This window comes from Neopsephotus bourkii, unplaced genomic scaffold (assembly GCF_033783945.1).
Source record: "Neopsephotus bourkii isolate Nb327-2 ecotype Australia unplaced genomic scaffold, CSIRO-AGI_Nbou_v1 NB_745, whole genome shotgun sequence".
NCBI classification, from domain to species: domain Eukaryota; kingdom Metazoa; phylum Chordata; class Aves; order Psittaciformes; family Psittacidae; genus Neopsephotus; species Neopsephotus bourkii.
The window spans coordinates 638,236-664,310 of record NW_026901243.1 but is presented as its reverse complement, the minus strand read 5'-3'; the positions used below and the strand labels follow the sequence as shown (position 1 = coordinate 664,310).

Below are 26,075 nucleotides of genomic sequence, written 5' to 3'. Positions count from 1 at the left end.
CTAATAGAATTTTATCAACTATTTTTACTATATTAAAGTCCCTTCCCACCCAAACCATTGTATGAGTCTGTGAGTTTTTTTCTGGAAGTCACCAGAAAAGGAGACGCTTTGAAATTGTGAACTCTAAACTGAGGAACATTTCCCCCCCCCCCCCAATCAGGTTTGAAATTTCACACCAGACTCCAGAGGAATTACAAGCCAAATTCCCATGCAATGCCTGACCTGCAACGGGTAACGCATTCCCGGACTACACAGGATAGGATGAATCCCATCGACAATGTCATTAACAATAGTCTGATTATGCTTCATCTGTTACTAGTCACAAAAAGGCAAGGCAATCCCAGCCCACTCGAGCTGCTGGACTGGCACCATGTGTCTGTGTGTTACCAAGAGGAACCTCTCCCAGTGCTTTTGACGTACATAAATCGATGGATGTTACATGCAGAGCAGAAGGGATCCTCAGAAGCCTACAAAGAGCAGCACAAATAACAAAGCAAGCATTTGCAATGTATTGACAGTGTATTTTTGGACCATTTACACCTACCTGTTGTGCACATGCAGACGCACTGTGTGCAATTCCTTACTATAAAGAGTTTCCATATACCTGAGATCTGCCTAAATTCATCTCATTGAAGAAGGGAGAGGAGAATCAAAATCCGGATGTACATGGTTTGCAAAGCACATTGTCTTTCAGCATCTTCTTGGACATTTGGCATAAAAAGCTCTGTTTCTTTTGAAGAAAGCTGTTTTCTTACAGCTTCCAGCCTCCATGTCAATAAAAGCAGACTTCTGACACTTTTCAGTTTGAGAAGCATGCCAAAGTCATCAAAACTTCCCACTCAGGGAAATGCTCTGGGAAGTACTTACTAAAGATTATCCTTTGTTTCCAACTACTTGAGGCAATTCTGCATTTTCAGAAGTTGTCTGCGTGACTCTGCACCCAGAACAAGGGATATTCCTCAGACCCAACCCCAACAAATGTCAACCCAAACTGCCGACTCCTCTTCCACAGAATTTGCTGAAGTAATACAAACCAGTTACATAAAACATGAAGAATTTTAATTTTTGTAACTGTGTTAAAGCAGAACAAGTAACATGTCTTTTCAAGGCAGAATTACCAAAACCAAATTCACCTCACATGGAGAACAGCAGCTGATAAACAGTGTCAGTTGAACTTAATGAACGAGAAGCTGGAACCTTTTATTAGGGAAATACATACGACACAGCTGATTATTTAAATAAAAGCAATCAAATCACATAAATCACTAGAAGATTACACTGGCCATGATTTATTACAGAATGATCGTATTTTTTGAGACTTTCATCCAGGTAACACCAACCTTACAATCTTTTGACCATTGTACCTTTACAGAAACTACATGTTGGTGTGCACAGCCTGCCTGAAGCTGCAGACATAACCCAGCTGCAGCCACAAGGCATCCCAGTGCTCCACAGAAACGACTAACAGGGACAAAAACAAGAAGGAAAAGCAAACAAAATTCTCACGTTAAGGTGTACCAACACTGTGTAACATCAAAGTACATCCCAAAGACATCTGTGAAGTGTAATTGTAAGAATGTTACACAAGAGGTAGAAGTAAGATTTCTGCAGCGTTTGAACATCCACAGTGGTTTTACAGAAACACTTAAGCAAGCCTGAAGTTATTAATGATTAAATCTTGTATAGGCAATTGACTTTTTTATAAGCTAAATTAGACCTTCACAACTTTCTGTTGGGCCTACTGAATGGATCAGCTCACAACATCCTCCTTCAGTAATATTTCACTAGCAGTGTAAAATTTGCTAATTTAAGTGAATGAGTTTGACCAACAAACATGTAAAAGATATACTTCAGACATCAAATAGCATATTAAAATATAGACACTCTTAATCTTTGTATATCTGTCATAAAAAATAAAAGGAAACTTATTTTTCCCATATACATATATTGGAAATAGTCTATTCTGTGAAAAAGCTATGCTCATTAAGTTATTACTGTGCATTAACAAGTTTTAAACTGCCTGTATTTTCTACAGTAAAAAAAATGTAAATCAATATTCCCAGTCTTTCTCTGGCAATGACTTTAAGCTGACTCTTGATTTATTCTTTTATTCTAACAGGCTTTTTTTTTTTTCTTCCCCCCCCTATATGCAAATATTTTCCTTTATAAAGCTTGTCTGGCAAATAAGCAAAGAGGATTTATAGCTCCAGTTCCTCAATAACCTGATACATTTTCAATCTCTAACAGCACAGGCTACATACATTAAATGCATCTATTTCTTTTTTGCACCTCTGATTACAGTATTGCTAATGAAGGAAAATAAGGACTTTCCATTCCATACAACTGACAAAATTGCTTGGCAAAGTTATTATCTAAAAACAACCACAAACAACAAATTAGAAAGCAGTATCTATCAAAAAATAAGAGATAGCTGATTTTTATATAATGTGCTACAGAATCAGAAAGTGCTGGCATCCTAGATGGATAAACTTCACAGGAAATATATTGAGTTCTTAGCATGGTTAAGGCTGTATTTCCATTGAAGCAGATCAGGATAAACCAAGGTGCAAAATTCTCAGAATGCCCCATATTCAATTCAAAGCTTCTGCAGTAGGTACATTCCTCAGCTTTGAAAGAAAGCAAAATTATCCTCCTAATCCAAAGATGTCTGTCTAGTGAGAGACCTTATTAAAAAGGTTGGGAATGCATCCTTTTGGAGTTTCTTGATAACAAATGTTGAAGGTGAACTACCAAGCATTTACTAAGAGCCTACTAAACCCAGGATATTATGCCAGTAAAGCAACAAAGCCAGATAAAGAGAAAAACCTGTTAAAGGTACTGGCTTCAGTGGAAGCAGGACCACACCTGCCTCACTAATTGCAAATGCACCTAATTAGAAATAAATATATATATATACACCAAAGTCAATTGCTCTCATATTCACTGATGTGTAGTTTCCCTGTTCTTGTTCAATAGAATCTACAATTGTGAATAGTTAAATAAACAGGAAGTCGAGTTTTTCCATTTTAATGAAACTGTCAAGAGGGTACGCTTAGATGAGATATAATGAAGGCCAAGCTGGACGGGGCTTGGAGTAACCTGGTCTAGTGGAAGGGAGCTGGAACTGGATGCTCACTAAGGTCCCTTCCAACCCAAACCATTCTACAATTCTAGTAACTATCAGGGAAAAAAAACAAACCAAACCAAACAAAAAAAAAAAAAAAAAACAAACCCAGAAAAAAAAACCCAAACAAACAAAACCAAACACCTGAACCCCATACATGACTGTAGTCATAAATAAAGTAAAATTCAGTTTTACATATATGACCACCGTACACTGTCAAACTAATGAAGAGACAAAGATCACTAACCCTACTGCTTTGGGCTGCTCCAACATGAAGTGTTCCAACATCACAGCTCCCAAACAGAGAACAGGAAAAATAGCAACAAATAAAACAGCACATAAACAGCAAATAAAAATAGCAGTAACAAAAACACACAAACCTCGCATAAAAATGCTAAATAATAAAATTCCAAAATAATCAAACCTCAAAATGATCAAACAAAACCCAGCTTTCAGAGCAGCTAACAATATAACTTTAAAAAAATAAATATAGGCTTAAGGTCTGCTAGTCTTTAAAGCATTTAAACAAACAAAAACTATCCAACTACCTATGGAATTAGAGCTGTGATAAATTGTGTGTCTGAGAATATCATACCGAGCAAAACTTAATGCTTGTCACTTGAGGAAGCGCAGATCTAAAACCCAAACAGCTCAGTGGAAGTTTTACGCTAAGCACTCCTTGCCATTTATCATTATCTATAAAAGCTGAGCTTTACTCCTACTTCATTCTCTTCTCTCACAGTTGAGAGGCAAGAGGTTGTAATCATGACCCAAGAGGGATGACTATAGCCTGCCAGTTTGAAGCAGCAGTTCCCAAGCCCTTTTCTAGTCCCCCAAGCTCATATGCAAGCTTGATTCCATAGGATTAAATCACACAAAGGTGGAAGGATGGCTACCAGAGACAAGTTTGCTACCAGGGCAAGAACTAGCCAACTCTGCCACAACTCTCAGCAGCTGAACCCTGATGGCATCTGTGAGCAGATGGGGAAAAAGGAAACACAGCTTAAGCAAAGGAAGACCTGACCTCTCAGGCTTACACCCTTCTGACTAGAGGAGCCCCCATGAGGAGTGACCCTCTCCACTGAACTAGGGTTTCCAGTTCCCCTTGTCTTCTTATTTCCCCAAAGAGAACAAGAGAAGGCCTGGGTGGCAGATTGAACATGATCCCAGGAAGCTGTGCTCAGGGTCACGTCTAGAAAAGTGCATAGGAAAGCTAGGAAGTTTTCCACAAAATTAGAGTATCTCCAAAACACTTCTCCGAAAAGGCAAGTACCTCAGCAAAGCCTCCCACAATCTTCTACTATTCATTTACTTTACCAAAGTGAAAAGTACCAGGAATAACGATGAGACTTCTTATAGAGAGCAACAATTTCCAAGCTGTAAGGCAAATCATTTCCAAATTACACGTATCCAGGTAAAGACAAAGATTAGTGGTGGTGGTAAATACCAAGAAAAAAGAAGACTATGCAGTCTGGAAAGAAAATTGTCTAGTTTGGGAATTGAAAGTCTTACACTTCTGAAAATACCCCAGCAAGACAAGCGCCATGAACCAGACAACCTCCCTGTATGCTGTTCTAAGTCAAGTAATGATGAACTAATACCAATTTCTTAGTTTTAGTTTATATAGATACCATCAGATTAACTTGATTGTGAGGGATGATTTCTATACAGAAGAAAATCAGAGATACTAAACCTATAACCAGGTAAAAGGAAGTTCTTATTCTGAATGCTGGCCTGTTTTCTGGGAATCAGTAAGGCTGAATCACCAGAAGCCTCTGGTTATTTATACTGAAAATAGAAATCACTGTAAATCTATGTTGTACTGGACTATCAATTGGGGATTTTAAAGCATTAAAGATTCACTACCAACTATCAAAACATACACCCTTAATAATAACTTTGACTTGAGAAGGGACTCTTACGTATCTTGTTTCCTTAAAACAGAGCAGTCTAATATCACTGTTACCATGACCAGCAAAAACCCTGCTAATCTTCACCTCATTCACAAAATTAAACTGCATAAATCAAAACGGAAAAAAAGAAGATAATTAAACCTCACAAAAGAGGGAGGGAGGGGATTAGGGAAGGGAAGGGAGAGGGAATAAAGAGAAGGGAGGAGGAAATAAACTAAATTTTACATGATTGCTCCACAAATCAGGTGAGGAAATGTCAAAAATTAGATCTAACTCCAAAACAAAACCACCTCTCTGGCTTAGGTGTGACCTAAAATCTTAACACTGTTTCCACTGACACAAGTAAAATGCAAACACAACCAGTCCCTAAAATCAGAAGCACTATACTTATTCATACCAAAAATTGAGTGCAATACTTACAGAATTTGTAAACTGTTGCCAAATTAAGCAGCTAAAAAAAAATGTTATGATTAACCCAGCTGCGGTAACCCCAGGTGGTTATTTTACAAAATACGTTTTTTTTTTTTCCCCTGGAATATAAAAGGGTGTGTAATGAAGCAACAGAACTGAGGCATTCTGAAAAGACATTTGTCTTTGTAGGACTCATGCTGTCCATAATGAAACCATTTAAAGAAAAGGGCAGAAATCACGGCAATGTGAAACTCCAATTTTTTATGAACAGAGCAAGGCAAAATGAAACACAAGCTGCTTGCATTTGTAGGGCACAACAAGGAAAATCTGATCTAACACATCTGGACTTTGGTGACTCTCCACAGCTACTGTGCTTCATGCTTGTTAAAGAGCCTGTAACTGAACGATCCAACAGGATGCAAGAACCTCATTAAGTGTATGCCAATTGTTAGCCATAGTCAAATGAAGCCACAGCATAACTGTTTTAAAAAGCATTTTGAAACTGCAGTTGAAAACAGGCATGAGCATACAGCTAATTGTCATTTTTGAAAAATTAAACTGTTAAAGGCACATTAACTATATTATGAACCATTTAAGACCACACTCCGTCACAACAATAACGCAGAAGCAACACAAGGACCTACTGTACCCTATGCATTCACCCCTACAAAACAACCCTGCAGAACAATTGTTCTGTAAACAGAAAAGCTGACCAAGACTTGCAAAATTCTGATTTCCTGTTGTCACAGAAAGCATAATTAAAATCCAAAATCATCCACTGACTAAAATACTGTAGACTCCACTTTTTAAACCATGGAGTACAGTTAATCAGTTTGACAAACGCAAATTTAGCTTTCCTAAGCTAGTTTGCACAAATAAATTGCACATGAGCACAGAGGAACCACTCACACTAAGATAGCTGTCTCCACTACCTGCGCTTTAGGCTGAAAATATTCTTTTAAGCTGAATTAACTTTCTTGAGGAAAGAAAAAACATAATCTTGCTGTACTAGGATTCTGATTTGTACTGTCTCATGCTTTTAGACTTTATTCAGTGGATTAGTGAGGCTTGTGCAACTTTTCTCTATAAAGTTATATAGCTGCTTCCTCATTACAGTTAATAATGGCACTGCTGAGACTACATCTGGTCCAGAAACATCCACAGATCCAAAACTACAGAACCGTATTTGGAATATTTGGCAAGTACATTTAGATATGGAAACAAGCACAGATTTATCCACAAAATGTCAAATTCAACATCGAACACTATGGAACAGAAAAACCTTCATTTTTGTCTTTCAAATGTTGCTTATATCCCCAACTTAATTCAATTTTAAAATAAGAACTACTTTCCAAAATATACTCACTAATATACTGATACCCAAGAACCTTAGTTGGTTATTAGTACATGTTAAGAGATCATGTGACAGTAAGACATTAAAATACTTGTAAGTGTCCTAAGAACAAAACTTGAATTACTCTTTTCTAATTCTCACTCTGAACACTCACACGGATACGTAACACTCTTGATTGTCTAAGCCACAGAATGGAGACAAGTTAACAGCAATTAAATTTACTAAATCTTCCATGCGAAAAATTAATCAGTTAAACAGCTTTGGTAACCTAGTATATAGTTAGCTTTGTGTAAATATTTTGCAAACATCCCTTCCCCCCAAAATCTCTACATACTATGAGTACATTTATATAATAATATACATATTTCCTGAGTAAATCGTTAAATCTGATTATTCAGAAGATTTGGCAAAATATCCAACTTTATATTAATAAAATAGATTTTAAAATAAACATTCAATAAAGATATTAAAATAAATATGGAATGTTTCTGAAAATTATAGTACCATGAACTTATATTAACAAACAGCAATTTTCTTTAATTAAGTGCATACTATGTTATTATATAGTTACGGGTTTTTAACCCACTGAGGAATCCATAAATCTAATTTCTAATCCTGAGTGACAATTTTATATCACCTGCTAATGTATACTTCAATGCAGTACTCGCTGCAAAGCTACAAAACCTTTTTTTTCTTATGGAGAATTTTAAATGGACTATGATGTGGAAAAGCTTGGTTTACACTGATTTAGCTAGGAACTGAAGCGGCAGCGTGACTGCTGAAGCATCTCACACAACCAGCATTAGACACTGATTATTCTTGTCAAACTCTGTTAGAGCTAATCTGAATTACTGAAGTCCCTGCCACAGGAAACACTACAGAAGTGTGGACTCCTCTGCATAGTGACGGGATGCAAACTACTTCATGATCACTTTGGCACTTAAAAGAGCCACATAATGGTGCCAAAAAAAAACCCTGAACAATTCCGATATAGCTTTCTAATGGATTTTTTTGTTTGTTTTAGTATGCTAAATTGTAAAAAAAAAAAGGAGAATTAAGTTCTACCACACTCTGGTTTCTCAGGTCATGGCTTACTCACAGCTGATACACATCTTTGGAGAAGCACACAAGGAAACAATGCTATTTAGCTTGTCTCAGTAACAAAATTCTTACGTAGCAGACTCTGCAATACCAGCAATACTAAAATTGCATTAACACTATTACAAGATGTGTGTCTCAACATCAGAATCACAGTAATAGAAATGCAGCACTAATCGGTAACCCTTTTGCTTTTTTTGATAGCATATCAAAACCACCATCCGTGGTACTGGGCAGGACACTTTGCTCTTCCCTCCCCATCCTCAGCCTCCCTTTTGTTGTTGTTATTATTATTATTAGCTGTTATTCCAGAATCCTCCTGGGTTCCTCAGGTTTTTCTTTTTTTGCATCATTTGTTTTCATGCTCCATGCTGCTTTTTTTCTTGTGTGCTTGTGTTTGGAGGACAAAGCTCCTGCAATGCCCTTTCAACAACTTCTGGTTTTACTGGACTGCTTGAAGAGTTTTTTGGCAAGGTCATCTGCAGCGCACACCATAAAGCGGTACGAGCCTTGCGTGTGGAAGCAGCCAAGTCTTTAATGGCAGCTGCCAGAGCCAGAACATCTACAATGGAAAAACACATTACAGGTTACACTTGTATACACTGGCCTGGTAATATTAATACGTTTTAAAAATTAGTAAATTTGTTCAACCCATCACTGGTATACAAAGTGTGCTAAAGAACCAGCTAACAAAATACACTGGTGTTGCACTGGTTGAATTCCATAAGTTAGCTGTTAACATCTCACACTAACAGCAACTATAACTGTGTCCAGAATTCAGTGGTATAACCATCTCACCTGTGATGCAATAATTGAGCCTATTTAATTAACGTTATCAGAGGGGACTATCTTCAAGTATAGAATTGTAGGATCCAAAGTTGGAAGGGACCTCAGGAATCATTTGGTCCAACCTTTCTTGGCAAAGCATGACCTAGACCAGATCACCCGGCACCCTGTCCCAGCAAAATCTTAAGAGAATTGAACACGAGGGAATCCACCACTTTCCTGGTGAGATTATTCCAGGGGCTGATTGTTCTCATTCTGAAAAATTTTCCTCTGGTTTCCAACTGATACCTCCCCAGAAGTAACTTGTGCCCATCACTCCTTGTCTTTCCCATGTGACCACTTGTACAAAGGGAGTATCCGTCTTCTTTGTAGCCACCCTTTAAATACTGGAACATGGTGATAAGGTCTCCTCTGAGCCTTCTTTTTCAAGGCTCAACAAACTCATCTCTCTTAGCCCTTCCTCACACAGCTGCCCTGTCCTTGGATCATCTTTGTGACCCTTCTCTGGACCCTCTCCAGCCTGTTCACATCTTTTTTTATACAGCAGGGACCAAAACATGACACAGAATTCCAGATGTGGCCTGATGAGCACTGAGTACAGTAGGATAACATCTTTATCTCTGCTGGAGCTGCCTTTGCAGATGTAACCCAGCATCCTGTTGACTTTTGTTCCCCGCAGCTGCACACTTTTACTCAACAAGCACAGTTAGTAAAACTGCCCACTCTATTCCAGCCAGATAAGCTTAATGCAATCCTTTTTAACTCCTTTATCTTTCTTGCAGCAATACCACTTCCCACCCAGTCTCACAGTGAGGAAAGGCTCACTGCTGAACTTGGGATATACAAGCATCAACAGCAAAACTCAAACAAATATGTTTCACAGTGAAAAAAACACACTAAAGGCTTTTCTGCATGTGATTTAGATTGTGCTTAGACACCCAACAGCAGCACATCTCTTCTTTAGAAACGTAACTGCACTGCAGATGTTACCACTAATTGTAAATGACTAATTGAATTTTTCTAACTACAGCTAGGCTACAGGATGGTTTAAATAATGCTTCCATATACCTTTACTATGAAGCATTATCAAAAACATGGTTTGTAGGATTTTTATTTTTTTTTAACACCTACCTGTTTCCTGGCTTATGCTTGGGGCTAACATTGTCACACAATTTTAGGAGTAATTTTAGAAGCTGGTTTGCATCTAGGACTATCATTTTTAAGGATATGACATCATGCTTGACACCTAGCTTGTGAATGCAAAACATCTTGACTCTCTTTACAGCCTATCTTCTCCTCCTTACATGGAAGAACTATCCCATACACATTGCTGGAAGCCAAAGAAACACCACATTGTGGCAATAACAGGAAGTAAGACAATACAGGACAGTGCTGCGTAAAGATCCAAAAAATGGAGGGGAGGAGGCAGGAGATGTCCATTCCTCTTTGGAAATAATTTCCTGAGACACAGGCATTTTCTGAAGAAAAAGTAATATGATCTTTACCTCCAAACCCTGAATTCCTGTATGTATCAGCTACATGATCACTATACTGAAGAGCAAGTTATCACTCACACTGTGGTGTTGAAAGGGAAAGCAACTATCCTCATTTTGCATTACTTCTACAGAAGTACATATTGCTGCTACAAATTATTCTGGCTTTACTTCAGCAGACACTGGAATTCATGAAATGCAATTTCTGGTGGTTTTGTGATTTAGGTAATTAGACATAATCAATTAACAAGGCACCAACTTTTTTTTGTGTGTGTTTTATAAGCTGAAAGAGTAGCAATAACACTAATTTTAAAAAAAAGTTAATTCAACTTGTTAAAAACACATACATTTTCACTTTTAGGACAACTACTTAGTTATATAACATCACCAGACAGTTTTTACTGCTCTCTTAGTGAAGAGGAAAACGCTTCAAAGTATTTAAAGTACCAATGGAAAAGCAGAAGAGAACAAAAAAATTGCTTAAAAGTCGTTTAAAAAGTAACAGGTATAGGTTTACACTTTTTTTTTTTGCTGCAGTTACAATAATTGCTGCCTATTTCTAATTCCCGTATTTCAAATGGCTTATCTCTACAATTAAAACTTTCAAAAACCTTTTAAAACCAAATGAATGGAAAACAGTTACCTTTCTCATTATTGTAACGCAGTGCTCGTTGTCTCTGTGGATTAGCAGCACTAACAATCTCATCCTTACGCCTCACCTGTGTTACATTAATAGCTTCCATATGGTGTTTCAATGTAGTGGATATGTTACTGTGTACAGGGGTACCACGAAGCCTTTCCATCTTTCCTACTAAGGTGAGCACCTGCCACACATTGAAAACACCAAAAATCATTAAACGTATATAAATCTTAATTAAACAAACAGAACAACAAAAACAAATGCAGGAATTGGAGCTCAAGAAGACTTACCCTGGCTTGTTCTCTTAACTGGTCGACAATCAAGCGATCAACTCGTGATGGGTTAGCAGGAAGGCGGGACATGGGAGTGGTATTTGAGCTTGATATGCGCTTTCCTGGGAAGTTTCTTGCAAGGTCAGCTTCAGTCTGAAAGGGAAATAAATAGCCATTGTACACATTTGAAATTACTACAGTATTACAAACCATATTTTGGGGCCATTTAGAATTTTCAAATACATTAGAAGTGCACTTCCTGTCTTTACTTCTGACGGCATTTGTGCAACAACGCTCCCAAACACTTGTTTAGATGTACAACCACCTGCCGTGAGCCTGAAAATACTTCTGTAATTCAGCTTCACCTCAGACTGTAGTGCTCACTGGCAGCTTTACAAAGCTGTGCAGCTTTATTTTAATCCATCTTGGACACAGAACACAGGCAAAAAAAGTCTTGTGTAGCACCCCAGGTATGCCTTTCAAATGTCACATACTATGATTATTAACAAAAGAAACAAATGATCACACCAATGTATGCTGTATTTGAAGTGTATCAGGATTAAGCCAGATTTAACACGAATAGGTATCAGCTCTGAGAATGTCATCAACGCAGCTGCTAAACTCCCCACTGAGAAAGGAACTGGCCAAACCACTATACAGTGCAAGAAGTAACTAAACATCACCTACTTTTAGACAAGAGCTTCTTACACCTTAAGTAAAAAAGACACAACTAGCAGATGACTCTCTTATCTCACTCCTTCTTCAGTGTTCAACAGACTGAGGAGAGAAAGATTAGTACAACACTGCAGTTTAAGGCAAGCTTAAGTCCACATTCATACTATAAGCATGTTCATACTGAAAATACGTGCTTAAGTTCTTTTCTTTTTGGTTTACTGATACACCCATATTATTTAGTCTCTGCCCTCACCTAACATGAATTAGAAGAGCCGGCTGACACCACCTGTATTCATCTCAGAAGCCTGACATTCAGAAAAAAACATCAATTCATATGACATCAGGTATTTAATAACAAATAATAAGCCATTTCCAGTATTAATCTTTATGCACATTTAATATCACAGGCAATTCAAGAGGTTTTTTAAAATGTGAGATGCCTAGAAAGGTGAAATTTATACAAGTTAACAGGTAAATTAACTGTTGCTGTGAACTCCAAAGCAGTTGCACTGCACAGGTTTCTGAGAGCTGAAAGGGTTGACTGATTAGACAGATTAGATAGACTTATATGCAAGTCCCGCTGGGGGGAGTTTTCTGTCAACACTTTTAATAAATTAATGTAGGGTGAGAATATCAGAAGTCTGAGAATGTCAGAAGACAGACCCTTCCCATACACATAGGTACAGGTGAGATATAGCATTCTCCAAAACTATACCTACAAGCAGGGATTAACACAGCCCAAGCACATTCTTTTCAGGCAGTCAGGATGAAGTCAGGCCCTTGTGAGGAGTAAGTATTTTGGCTGTAGGAATGTGAGCCATGTTACGGCAGCTGGCTTGTGGGACAGAGAACAGTTTATACTGTTAAAGCTAACTGCAGGTGTACCCTGTAACTACAAAACCTGAGGACTGAGAAAGCCTGTGTAGTTCACGAGGCTAAAGTTGGATCACTGAGAATGGACTAGATCCAAGTTAGTCTAATAGGAGAAAGACACTACTGTATCACCGCCAGGAAAAAAACAAACACCAAAACCAAAAACCAACAACAACAACAAACCCAAACAAAAACCCACAGAACAAAAAACCACAACAAAACAAACAAACAAAACCCCACAAACCCAAACAACAAGAAACTCAAACCAACACACAACAAAAAAAACAACCAACAAAAACTAAAACACACCACAAAAATTTCTCTCCTTAAATGGAGAGCCTGGGTACAGAATACTTGAGTTAAAGATTTAGTTGGAGACAAGTATGGGACAAGAAAAGAAGAGAAATCCATCTAACCAAACTGTGCAACATGAACCTTTAAGAGCATCAAGGGCCATAAACCACCAGTACATTACAAGCCACCTGTGGCAGTGAGTGCCCTGATATATGATCATATCATCTACAGTCATAGCAAAGGCCTATGGAATTAATAACAACTAGGTAATGACTTTTTATTGACCATATCAAAAAAAAACATCCAAGCTAACAATAACTCAGTGCTTTGGCCAGTGACATTGCTACTACATTTGATGTAGCAAATACTGTGGGTTAATAGAAATGTTATATTCTAAGGGAAAGTGATTCAAACACTGAAACTCAAAGCCACACACAATTTAAAACCAGTCACGCCAAACAATACAAGCACTGTATTTAAAGCAGATGCTGCAGAAGTTGTTCTAGGTATCTAAAACTAACGACATGACATCAGAATTCTCGCCTCCTCCAAAGAGGTGTCAGTTTTGGTAGGAAGTTTGGTCAGTTGTGTTTTACCTTCTTTCTCTCTTTCTCCAAAGCCCTCCACTGCTCGTAACACTCCTCCAGTCGGATGTGAAGCTCATTAGCAGGTCCACTGCGATTTCTCAGAGGTCTGTACTTGTTAAATGGTGTTGGAAAGGCAAAGTATGGTGCAGCTATTTCTCCACAAAACAGATCATTGATAAAGGGATACAAGTGGCTCAAGTCATCATAATGAAAAAGATCAACAAGTTCTGAGAATGGAAATGGTGATGGAGGGAAACTGAAGTTATTTGCTGATGAAAACAGATGAGGATGAAGTGAAGGAAAACCAGGATTTTGTTTAAAATCAGACATTAATGGGAAAGAATGAAAAAAAGAAGGATTGATGAAATCTGACACGTTACCACCATTCTGTTCATGCTTTTTTCGGAACATATTGAATTGCTGATGATCTGGGGTTGTATATCCAAAATGAGGAGTCCAATTCCTTCTGCCTCTTTTATCATCTTTATTACTATTTTCTTGGGTCTGTTTTTTTTGAAATCTGTGATATTTTTCAGGGTCTTCACTTACAGCATTCTGCTGGGTTAACCGGTCAGATGGAAAATCAATGGGGCATTTGTGGTATTGCCCCTCCTTATTAGGCAATGAATTGTGCTGCAATCGTCCAATGGCTTTCATTTGCTTTGGATTTTCTGAGATGGAATTATAAACTCCAAAATTATTAGAAACACTATTTGATATATGTGACCTTTCATCTTTCCCTGAAGGGAAGACAGGTAAGATCTGTGGGTAGTAGGACTGCATTACAGGCTGTTGTGTAGGATAACCAACAGACATGGCTGAAACCCCTGAAGACGGCTGCGGACTTCCTACCACTTGCTTTCCATGCGGGATATCTGATGTACCTGTTTTCCCATCCAGCCACATACGTCCATGGTATGATGGGTAACTCCTATTCTGCATAACATTTTTTAGAGATAAATCATATTCTGATACCTTATGAGAGCATTCTTTAGGACTAACATGGATCTTACAGTCATTATTGTTAAGAGCATCATCCCCCAAAGGAAAGCTATGACGACTATTTTGCACATGGGTTTCCTGTGCTGTTTTGTCTGTTCCTCCAGAAAAAATATTCTCTTTAGGGGGTTGATTGAAAAAACATGGTGATGAATGAATAGATGACTGTAATTTATGAGCAGCTGTAAAGTTTCCGTATCTTTTAGAAAACAACTGGTTGTCCTGAGACACTTTATCCCAAGAGTCATCAACAGGCTGATTAGAAATATCAGAAGAATACTTAGCTTGTTCTTGAGTACAATTTTTCAGAGCTTTGCTTCTTGCTCTTTCAGTTTTCCAAAACTCTTTCTGAATGCTAGTGCCTTCTTTAACTCTTTTCTGAGAAGAAATAGTGCTAAAATTGGAACCGTTTTTGTCATAGTCTCCATTTAACCTTATGTGGTCGTAACTGCCCAAATGCTGATTACAGTCTACATTTTGAAATGAAAATCCTTCTTGATGAATTGCATTATTATTTTGCAAAGAGGAATTGTCAGGGTAACTGTTCTTCAGAATACTATCAGGCTGAGTGCAAGGGACAGATGGAGAAAGCCAAGACTGTATGAGATGAAGATCTTCCAAACCTCTGTGTAACATCTCCACATCACATGACTTCTGCAAGTGCCCCTGATAGCAGTTCTGTGTACCCATCAGCGCTGGAAAATCCTGATTTTCAACAGAGTGCTTAGATGGGAGCCCTGAGAATTCACCATTGCTTCCAAGGTCAGGTGCCCACATAGGTGGAAACAATCTTGAAAGAGAATTCCTGTAACAAAGTTAAACAAGCCTCCTGTAATGGTTTAAGAAATTTCTTACATTAAAGCAGGTTATCACTGTCATTCCCTGAACATGTATTTTTCCCCCATTACATTCTTGGCTAATTATACACAGCCCTCCTCTAAAACATAAGTTGTGGAAGTTCTTCTGCTGCAGTTGAGTAAATGCTATGTAAAATCTGACTACTAATGATGTTCTCTAATATTTATAATCTGTATATTGAGAACTGCAGAGTTTATTCAGATTTATTAAATATTTTAGATTTGACTGTATTCAGTCAACTCCCTACCGGTTAAAATGAGATTTTCCCCTCTCCTCCCAAATGCTGTAGGTTGATAGAAGACTAGAAAATTGGCGTTTCTAACAGTTTGTTGCCTTGTTTTTTTAATAGCAACTGCAGTAAAGAAGAACACCTCTACATTTCAAGGGGATTTATAAGACCTTCATTATTCAACACTGTGAAATAATAATTAAAAATATGTATCTGTGTGATAAAGGTCATAAAACCCATACGCACATATAAGAACTTTCAGATCAAACTTACCAGTCTGTAACTGGTTCTGGCTTGCTTGGCTCCTCTAAAATGCTTGACACTAGTCCAAACATATCAGGGCCATTGCCAGAATAAGATAGGTTTACTGGTGCCCTAAAGAAAAAACAAACCAAAAAAGCCTAGAAAGTCTTTTTCTCCTTAACAAGACAGGCAAAAGGAAAAGTAAAGCATTAAACCTTTGATTTATTTCAGCAGCATCTGCTAAGTGCTCTGCATTTAATGTAATCTCAGGACACATATATAGAAATCTCCTGCACTCATGAATTCTATAGCTTAAATGAAGCAGAACAACTTCCCTAACTTCTCGCTTCACCAGACACTTCTCAAACTGTGAAGAGTAAGGAGCAGCAAAAGATTCTTCCCTCTTTTCAAACAACGTAAGTTAGTTTATAGACATTTCTTCACATCTTGAGTGTCTCCTTCAGAGGATTAATATGATCAATCTTCTCAAAATCTTGGGGATTCTAAATTATTTCCATAATTCAATAACTGTAATTTTAATCTCAAAACATTTCAGTTAAATTTCAGTTGGATCACTTTTTTAACCCCCTTTAGAAAGGAGTTGGTCAAAACTGTATTAAATATTCCAGATAAATATCGAAGTTGCTCAACCATCACTACTCTTACGCAAGCCCAACTTTTACTTAAGGTGCAAAATGAAATCTTTAAAGAGCTGTTTAATGGCATCTAACTCTTACTCAGCAGTTAATTAAAACGTAACACCATTAAGATCTCCTTCCCCCTAACACGCACTGTTTTGCTCCAATAAATTTCACTCATCATCCTATTCTCACTCAGCTGATTCATTTCAGTATCCCTGAAGATCTCTCAGTCTTTCCTGGTGTCAGCTTATCCCAACAACTACATCATCTGCTAATGCTACCTCATAATTACTCACGGTGATTTTGCTGATTAACAACTATAAAATGTGGGATAAACTACTATAATTATCACCTTGTTAATCTCTTGACACAGGGAAAATTAGACAGTTATGCCTTACTAGCTTTTAAGACCTCACCACATTTTGACTCCTAACTACCTTATTATTTACTTCCTGACCATTCAGTTCCTTCTGGAAGGAATTTGGCGTGTGTTTTTGTTTAGAATACACATAAATGCAAGAATTCTTGAAAATGTTTTATGAATGTAGAACTATAACTGCTCTTTGATGACTAGATCTCTTCTGTGCCTTTGTCAGATGGCAAACTTTTTTTTCTCTTATTTTTTGTAAGGCGGCCTATTTTATTTCCAATTGCTGCAACCAAATAGAGATCAGAGATGAAAGCTTGCACGTAGATCATGATTTTCAGCAAGGGACAGGTCAATTTACAATGTGGCACAGAAATTAAAATCACTGGCCATTTTAGAACCACATACAGGTCAGAAGGAAGCTGGAACGACTATAAATGAAAAAGATAATCGTAGGAAAGAACAAGCACAGGACAGCAGTGAGTCTAAAATTGCCCAAACAGATTTTACACACTAGATGGACATAAGATGAAATGTTTGTGTGTTCCTTCTGGTACATGAACCAGAAACATTAAAATGCAATTCAAGACAGGAGAAACGGAATACTTGACAAATCCTATTTCTTAATGCAATCACTTGTTCAAACAAGGGACTAGAAACACCTCCCCTTGCCTTCTGTCTCAAGCCAGCACTGTTCGCTACCAGCAACACAAAAATTCTTGGTAATGTGACATGTCAGGAAGCATCTCATAAGGTAAAATCCCAATATACCCTGACAGGAAGGTATTTCCCATGAAACACACCAAAACACATGGAAAAGAAGCCAACTACATTCCTGCCTTCTGTTCTCTGAATAAACTACCCTCCATCAATCACAGGACAAGTGAATTCAAAAACAAAAATCCCAGTGTAACAGCCATTCAGTTTTCTCAAGTCCAAGATAGGCAGCAACTATCCTTTCTGGTTTCTACCAGAAAACACTTGCTGTAATATCCCTTAGTTCTGCATAACCAAGGAATCAAATCTTTAGCTCCTACTGCCTTAAGAGAATTCACTGCCTACCAAGGCAGAGCAACATAAAAAGAATCCATGAAAATAACCAGCACACAGGAAAGGCAAAGCCATGCCAAATTGCTTACAACTGTACCAAACAGAACACAAATGTCCAGCCTGGCACCAAGTTTGTGGCAGCAAGCAAGCCTGCCCCTGCAGACAAAGAATAAGAAATAGGACAAATGAACCAAGACCTACAGCTTCTCCCAAAAACTTCGAAGATCATCCTCCAAGGCCCTCCAAGGGTGGGAGGAGGAGGGTTGCCGAAGATGAAAGATCAACAGGCAAATGGAAATGGTACCTTTGACACATCTGTGTCCAGCTGTTGTGATTAACTTTAGAACTGAAGCTGAGGACAAGTCCACAGGCTTTGAGGACAGACATTAGATGTGTTGTCTTCCTTTGGGGAGATACTGCATTTGTTACCTTTTATTTGCTACCTTACAATAATCTAAAGGCTGCTTTTAAGAAGAGATTGTATATTTTATTAGTGGATTGCCACTCAGAGCTTAAACTTCACACTTACAGCTAGTACTAAAGCTATATAACCTTTTAATGAAAGAAATATGTAGTGCATATATCTTCTTTAACTGTAACCTTTCAGCATCTTTTGAACCAGTGGACTCCCCTTTCTCCTCACATCAAATTTCCTCTTTCTTACTAGACAAGCGATAAACTGCAGTGAGACTGATATTATCAATGCTAACAGCATCACCACAGTGTCAAAAGCTGCTGTGCCAGTCTGTACCAACCAACCCCTCAAAAGCAATATTATGTTGCCAACACTTGGCATTAAGATGGAAAGAATAGAGATGGAAGCCTAATATGAAATCATGATTTACATTTTAAGGCTGGAACAGTTCTAATGTTACAATTTCAATGGCTGTGCACAAGCCATAAAATCACCAATACAAAGGAGAGAACCAGTTAATTCAGTGGGCACCTCCCAGTTGCTATAATCATTCCCTGTTCCTTGCAACCCTTGTATCATTCATGATTTTATAAAAATCACTCCTCAGCAGAGCTGACTCACCAAAACTGAAGAGAAGTTTTATCTCCTCTCCAATGCACAGAAACTTTCAAACCCCTGTCCAGCCTCACTGCCCTTCTGCACCTTTACTAATTCTACTGCATTATTAAGACTGGATGATCATCAGAAGTGCCTGCAATAGTCAGGACCTGGGCAGAGTGGAGCACTCCAGGGGAATAAAAATGTTTCATGATTCAAGTAACGAAGACCCTTTGCATTCATTCAGCATCCAAAACTGCAACTGATCAAACTTGAGTGCATTATATGAAGGGAAGACAGAAGGCTGGCATATTTTCAAGAGTAGCTGTACACATATTTATGCTTTCAGTTGCAGAAGCACCACGTACACTTAACCTGTACCTAACACTCTCTGCATTGTTCATGTTTCAGGAAATACTCTGTACTATCAAGCAGGATCATAACGAGCTATGGTACTGAGGGGTGGGAGGCACGGAAGGAAAGTACTTTTCTTAAGGAGTTTTCAATTACGTATGGCATTTTCCCATTTCATTCCCTAAATGTAGTATTCTTTCCAAATTTTAAAACATTTTCACATGTAAACATACACATCTATACACATACAGACCCCCTACCTTTCTGACAACCTTTATAATAACTATTATAGAATAAAAAAAATTCGAGTTTCTAGTTATCCCAGGAACTCTTCCTAAAAAGATCCAGATTCCATTTGTTCTGCTCCATAATCATAGAATCATAGAATAGTTAGGGTTGGAAAGGACCTTAAGATCATCAAGTTCCAACCCCCCCCGCCATGGGCAGGGACACCTCACACTAAACCATATCACCCAAGGCTTCGGTATTCCAGAACACCACCGTAAGATTACACCAAGAATGCTCATACCGTTTCTTTGTGCAGTCCTGAAAAGAAGTTTTAGAGCCAATATCCTCTTCACATGTTGACCAGTTACTATATAGATGGGAAGATTCTAGCGGAGGTGGGGTACTTGTAATAGCTCCTAATAATGGGGAAAATAATTGAGTGTCCATTGTTTGTTTCTTGCTATTTACCTATGTTGAAAAGAGAAAGAAACATTTTTAACATCAGATGTTTACATAGATGAGCAGTAAATGCAACAAAGCAAATCCTTCCTTTTATATCTTGAGCTACATAACTTTTCAGGAAAACGGAACGTAGCTATGATAAAAGGATGGAGTATAAAATTGCTGCATCCTCTGCCTTAAAGTAGGCTAAAAATAAATGATAATAAAAAATTACTTACTATACAATAACACGAATTGTCTACAGGTTTCACATTGTAGGTGTTTGCATGTCACGTTCACAAGCTCAGAATCTTCTGGCCTAAATGACTGGAAATGCACTTATCACAGGCATACACATCCCTTCTGAGAAAACAAAGGGAAGAGAAATTATCCCTGAAAACATAAAATATTCCAACAAAGTGCCCACAATTAGCACAAAGAGACACTTCTAAACTTCACAGAGCAAAACATGGGTAAGAAAAGCCATCTGTCTTTAAGTGATGGTCCAGAAAAGACAAATTATTTATTCAAAGAATACATAGTAGGGAATCTAAAGAACATGGGGAACCGCACCTCACACAGTATCTCATTGCTATGACAGAGCCTGTGATTGACAAAGGTTTACACTGAGTATCAGAAACCTGCTTTGAGTTAGAAGGAACCTCTGGCATCATCTAGCCTAAATCCCTGCTCAGAGCAGGACCAGTTAGGTCAAGCTACTGAGTTTTTGAGATCCCACCTGAAACCCTAACACCTTTCCAATCCTAACTATTCTATGATTCTAATTTGAGGCAGGAGGCACTGACTCCTATGACCCTGTGGACGTTAGACACATATTCTGTAACATTTTATAAAAACACACTATCAATATCTGCATTACTAAATAAGAAACAACTTCCTGGCCCAGAGACTAAATGACAGAACAGTGTTCTTACCCTGCAGCAGAGGAGCATGGTGGTATCCACATTATCCGTTATAAATGAGTCCTGAACCACATACAACTATCATTTAGGAAAGCAGTATCTCACCAAGGCCAACATCTTAGCAGTATCAACAAGCACAAAACAATGCCTGAGCCTTGGTTTTGTTTTGTCTATTAAGAAGCAACACAGAGATAAATTACGCTCCTTGGTTACAGCAGAAAATATTTTCACATAAATTAAAAACAAGATCTGCAACTAATGGATTTATTTATTTATTTTCAGAGCCATTAATCACTGCTAATGTGAGCTGTGCAGGACAACGTGACTAAGGATCAGCTAAGGAGGTACTTCATGTACCCGAGATACAACCTCATTATTCAGCACATCCAAACCACAGGAGTCTGTCATTCTACCTAGTCAGGCAGAATTTCAAAATAACCGAGGAATTCTCATCTGGGCTGTACATATGAACTACTAACAAGATACGGTAAAAGGAAAGAGGGACAAAACAGTGTGTTGCCTCCTACAGCTTGCCTTGGTTTCAGAATTCTTCACTGAATTTCAGGTAGTCACAACAACTAATAACTTAACGGCTTTACAGAGAAAGGACTGACTACAGAGGCACAGAGGTGTTTCACTCAGAATGAATGAAATGCTGCCTCAAAACTAGAAAAAGTTAAAAATAAATAAAAAAACAAGCGATGACAAATCCAGTCTTCAGTAGGGCTTTGCTTCATTCTTTCTACCCTGTAAATCATTGGAAAGCTGCTGCTTTCACTGAATTACCTCTTAACAAAAAACTTACCATATCTAAAACCTAAACATGTTTATCTCCATAGATCTTTTTTTCTCCCAAAGCACAACAGATACACCTTCTGTTCTTTCATGCAAAATGCAAACTTGCATGTATTAAACTTTCTCCCTCTGTACAAAACTGAACACACTGTGAAATCACATCTTCTAATGCATACAGAGGGCTTTTAACTTCTGTAAGCAGATCATTGCAACTGAGGAGTAAGCCAACAGAAGCATTTACTAAAGCATTCACTGTTTCCAAAAGCCTTACACAGTTCTTTGTATTTAGAAACTTTTTCAACATTTATTTTATTTGGGAAGAAAAAGAAAGGGAAACTCCATTGGTATAATGTTAACATTTCAAATATAAATATGCATGAAGCTAAACAGTATCAAAGCTACCAGGCACTGATGGCATTACAATACCTGAAGGCGAGTCCTGTGCTCCCACTACGCACTGATGCCCTTTTGATTCCTGGTTCCTTCGCTCCTGCTTCACCCAGGCTGCATGCTAAGGATGTGCTGTTACTATGTAGATGGACAAAGACCCTGAGGACAGCTCCTCTTCCTACTATCCTCCCATTGCCCAATCAAGTGCCACACTAGCACAGCTGCCAGGTGGGACAAGGCAGATGCAATCTACGGATCTTAGTACTGGGCTGGATAAACAGTAAATTGCACCAGGAACAGAGTCCTGCACAGCAGAGAATGCAGAACAGCTGAGGTTGAGGGGACCTTGGGAGTCAAGGCCACTACTTGGAGCATAGCACTCAGGGGCTTGTGTAGTCATGTCCTGAGCACTGCCAAGGACAGAAGACAAGCAGACACATCAATGTGCCCACACTGTATCTCCAGACATAGATAGGAGACAAATTTTCCAGAGACAGACACTTCTGCCTATCTACCACTGCTTGAGATGGACAGCTAGGAGAGAGATCTACGACCTGCTGGAAATCCGCTGTCTGTAGACTTAACTGCACTCTGAAGACAGCAGAAGATTCAAATATTATTTCTCATTACTGGAAATATTTTGTTTCTTATGCTGTCCAGCTAAGTACTGGAAACAATTCAAGGCTGTAACTGTCTATTCTGACATGGTAACAGCTGCTGACAGAGAAGTGAAGGACCCCCAGGCAGACTAGAGGAGTTTTAGGGATTTTCAGAAACAACTGCATTAGAACACTGCACAACATCTTTGTCTCTGAACAGCAGAGATATGCATTTGATTGGTAGATTACTCACTAGATAAGGAACTGGCTGGACGGCCACACTCAAAGAGTTACAGTCAATGGCTCAATGTCAAAGTGGAAACCAGTGACAAGGGGCATTCCTCAGGGGTTGGTGTTGGGCCCGATCCTGCTCAACATCTTTGTCAGCGACACAGACAGTGGGATTGAGCACCCTCAGCAAGTCACCAATGATACCAAGCTGTGTGGTGCAGTCAAACACACTGGAGGGAAGGGATGGGATTCAGAAGGACCTGGACAGGATGGAGAGAGGCGATAGTGAAAACTGCATGAAGTTCAACAAGGCCAAGTGCAAGGTCCTGCAGCTGGGCTGCGGCAATCCCAAGCAGAAAGACAGGTTGGGGAAGACTGGACTGAGAGCAGCCCTGAGGAGGACTTGGGGGGTTGGTTGATGAGAAGCTCCCCATGAGCCAGCAGTGTGCACTTTCAGACCAGAAACCAACCATATCCTGGGCTGCATCACAAAAAGTGTGACCAGCAGGTCAAAGGAGGGGATTCTCCCCCTCTACTCTGCTCTGGTGAGACCCCTCATTGCAGTCCTGTGTCCAGCACTAAAGCATCAACATAAGAAGGATGTGGAGCTCTTGGAGTGAGTCCAGAGGAGGCCACAAAGATGCACCAAGAGCTGAAGCACCTCTGCTATGGACACAGGCTGAGAGAGCTGGGCTTGTTCAGCCTGGAGAAGAGAAGGCTCCAGGGAGACCTTAGAGCAGCTTCCAGTGCCTAAAGAGGCTGATAAGAAAGCTGGAGAGGGGCTTTTGCCCAGGGCACGCAGGGACAGGACAAGGGGGAATGGCTTTAAGCTGACAGAGGGGAGATTTAGATGGGATCTGAGGAAGAAGTTCTTCCCTGTGAGGGTGGTGAGGCCCTGGCACAGGTTGCCCAGAGAAGCCCTGGAAGTGTTCAAGGTCAGTTTGGACAGGGCTTGGAGCAACCTGGTCTAGTGGAAAGGCATCTCTGCCCATGGCAGGGGGTCTTCAATGTCCCTTCCAAACCAAACCATTCTGCTACTCTGTATGATTCTATGCCAACTGTATGAAGCATTTGTGGTGACATTATGTCTATCTGAGGTACACTGCTGAACTATAGCATTGAGGGGGGGACAGAATGAAAAAAAAATTTCAACAGGCCTTCACTCTCTGTTTCGGAGGTGAGAACAAAGACTTACAGAAGATTTAACAATTCTCTGAAAGGACATATTATAAGCTTAAAAAAATATGATCAGAACTAAATATTTACTTCATTTTATAATTAGAAGAAATAATTTTATTGACATAAAAAAAGCCCTATCTGACAAAGTTGGGGTTTTTTTTCCAAAAATCATCTGAGCTAAATTAGGAGAATGCTTTTTTACCGTCAGTTACCATCAAAAACTGCAGGAACTCACTGCTACAGAACATCACTCACAGATACTTTTCATAAACATCTACCATAACAATAAATAACAGCACGGCACAATATTATTACTTCTATGCTGAATGTATTCATCTCTGATTTTTTGGCAGGATAAATATTTCTTGTTTATTTCTTGTTTTTCTTGGCATGATAAAGCAAACATAAGAAAAAGCACTCTTTTGGCTTTTTGACTTAAAACTTCTAGTAACACTTACCTACAGACATTTTAATTTGTAGCACACTGAAAAAGGCTAGCTCATGCAGGATACGCTGATATTAATTATCTGCAACTAGTGGGTAAGAGTAAGCAAGTCAGAATTCTATAAATTGCCTTCTTGGGTTACCTGGGAAGCTAACCGGCAGAAGTAAAGAGATGACAGGGGTATGTAGAAAACTAAAACCAGAGGAGAAAATAGGTCAGTTATCCAGCTATTTCTCAATATCAGGGACTAACCCTCAAAAATGGCAGATTACTGGATACTTCCTTCTAAATCCAATTTTGAAAAGGCTTGTTGCAGTAGCAAAGGGAAATATTATTTTCCAGCAGTCAAAGAATTAGGAAACATTTTTTCTGAGAAAACGGAATCAAGTCTTTAGAGCTCTCCAAGAGTTGGGTCAAAAATCATATAAGAAAGCACCAACTCAGACAGTGCATGGAGGGAGAAGTACATTTATGAGATGCTTATTCAATACATGGGTTTTATAGCCAAATTACAACTGAGAACAAACATAGGACAATAGGCCATTTCTTCTGTTTGTTTCAAATGCTAGCATCTAAATACATTCATTTAATATAATCAAAGATATTTATTTTGGCCATGGTAATTTCCAGGAATTACTCTCCAGCAGATCGTGGTAAGTCTCACAAATGCCCTTGACAAGTGGCCCTCACAGCCAGACTGAATGGGAGCTGCTGGCTTGCACGAAGAGATTACTCTCCTCCACTGAAACAGAGAGTAAAAGCTGCTCCATCTCTAATGCAGCATCCTCTTGAGGTGCAGAGGATTTTTCTTATGTGGTTATTCAACAGATTTTATTAGAAAATTCCAACATATTATACAAGTATTTATCTCTGTTTACCTGAGCAAATTCACTTTTTTGGACTCACCTGTGACTTGGCATGAGCATGGGTAACACACTATTTGACCATGTCTTTGTCATCAGTACACAAGTTGTCTTCTCTAAAGTATGCAGCATTGTTGTGCAAGCAGAAATTTATATTCTTAAGAACAGAATTAGCCTAATTAAAAGCAATTAAAAAAATGCAGTAATTACCAAGTCTGTCAAAGTTGTACTTTTTATACATGAAACTCATTTCTAGCTACCCCTCATTGCTCCTCCTACCATCTCTCCATGTTACACCACCCACAGCTCCTCCACAACCACCCACATCTTACACATTAGCAGAACATCAATGTTCACAGAATCACAGAATGGTTTGGGTTGGAAGAGACCTTAAAGACCACCCAGTTCCAATCCCCCTGCCACAGGCAGGGGGACCTTCCACCAGACCAGGTTGCTCCTAGACCTGTCCAAACTGACCTTGAACACTGCCAGGGATGGGCAACCACAGCTTCTCTGGACAACCTGTGCCAGGGCCTCACCACCCTCACAGGGAAGAACTTCTTCCTCAGATCTCGTCTACATCTCCCATCTGTCAGTTTAAAGCCATTCCCCCTTGTCCTGTCCCTACCTGCCCTTGTCAAAAGCCTCTCTCCGGCTTTCCGGTCAGCCCCTTTAGGCACTGGAAGCTAAGCTGTCCCCGGAGCCTTC

At 39.0% G+C, this 26,075-nt stretch overlaps 1 protein-coding gene across 2 annotated transcripts; it reads right to left on the bottom strand.

Annotated features, from left to right (window-relative positions):
• Positions 1 to 7,863: 7,863 nt before the first annotated feature.
• On the bottom strand, positions 7,864 to 25,791 carry LOC133212917 (meiosis-specific coiled-coil domain-containing protein MEIOC-like). Of its 2 annotated transcripts, XM_061354763.1 has the most exons (8): positions 25,411 to 25,791; positions 20,182 to 20,305; positions 19,803 to 19,969; positions 15,880 to 15,981; positions 13,530 to 15,324; positions 11,110 to 11,244; positions 10,823 to 11,003; positions 7,864 to 8,462 (listed from the first exon to the last, which is right to left on the bottom strand). In XM_061354763.1, the coding sequence occupies exons 3-8, from the start codon at positions 19,946 to 19,948 to the stop codon at positions 8,260 to 8,262; spliced, it is 2,562 nt and encodes an 853-aa protein (XP_061210747.1). In that variant the 5' UTR covers positions 19,949 to 19,969; positions 20,182 to 20,305; positions 25,411 to 25,791; the 3' UTR covers positions 7,864 to 8,259. The 2 variants fall into 2 exon arrangements, with proteins under 2 accessions (XP_061210747.1, XP_061210748.1); XM_061354764.1 differs by lacking the exon at positions 25,411 to 25,791 and having other exon boundaries at positions 20,182 to 20,527.
• Positions 25,792 to 26,075: the final 284 nt, after the last annotated feature.

Coding starts and splice junctions, on each gene's coding strand:
- LOC133212917 (XM_061354763.1), bottom strand. CDS start 19,948: ATGGACACTCAATTATTTTCCCCATTATTAGGAGCTATTACAAGTACC. Junction 15,325..15,879: donor CCAGAACCAGTTACAGACTG/GTAAGTTTGATC, acceptor ACTTTGTTACAG/GAATTCTCTTTCAAGATTGT. Junction 8,463..10,822: donor GCGTTACAATAATGAGAAAG/GTAACTGTTTTC, acceptor TTTCCATTGTAG/ATGTTCTGGCTCTGGCAGCT.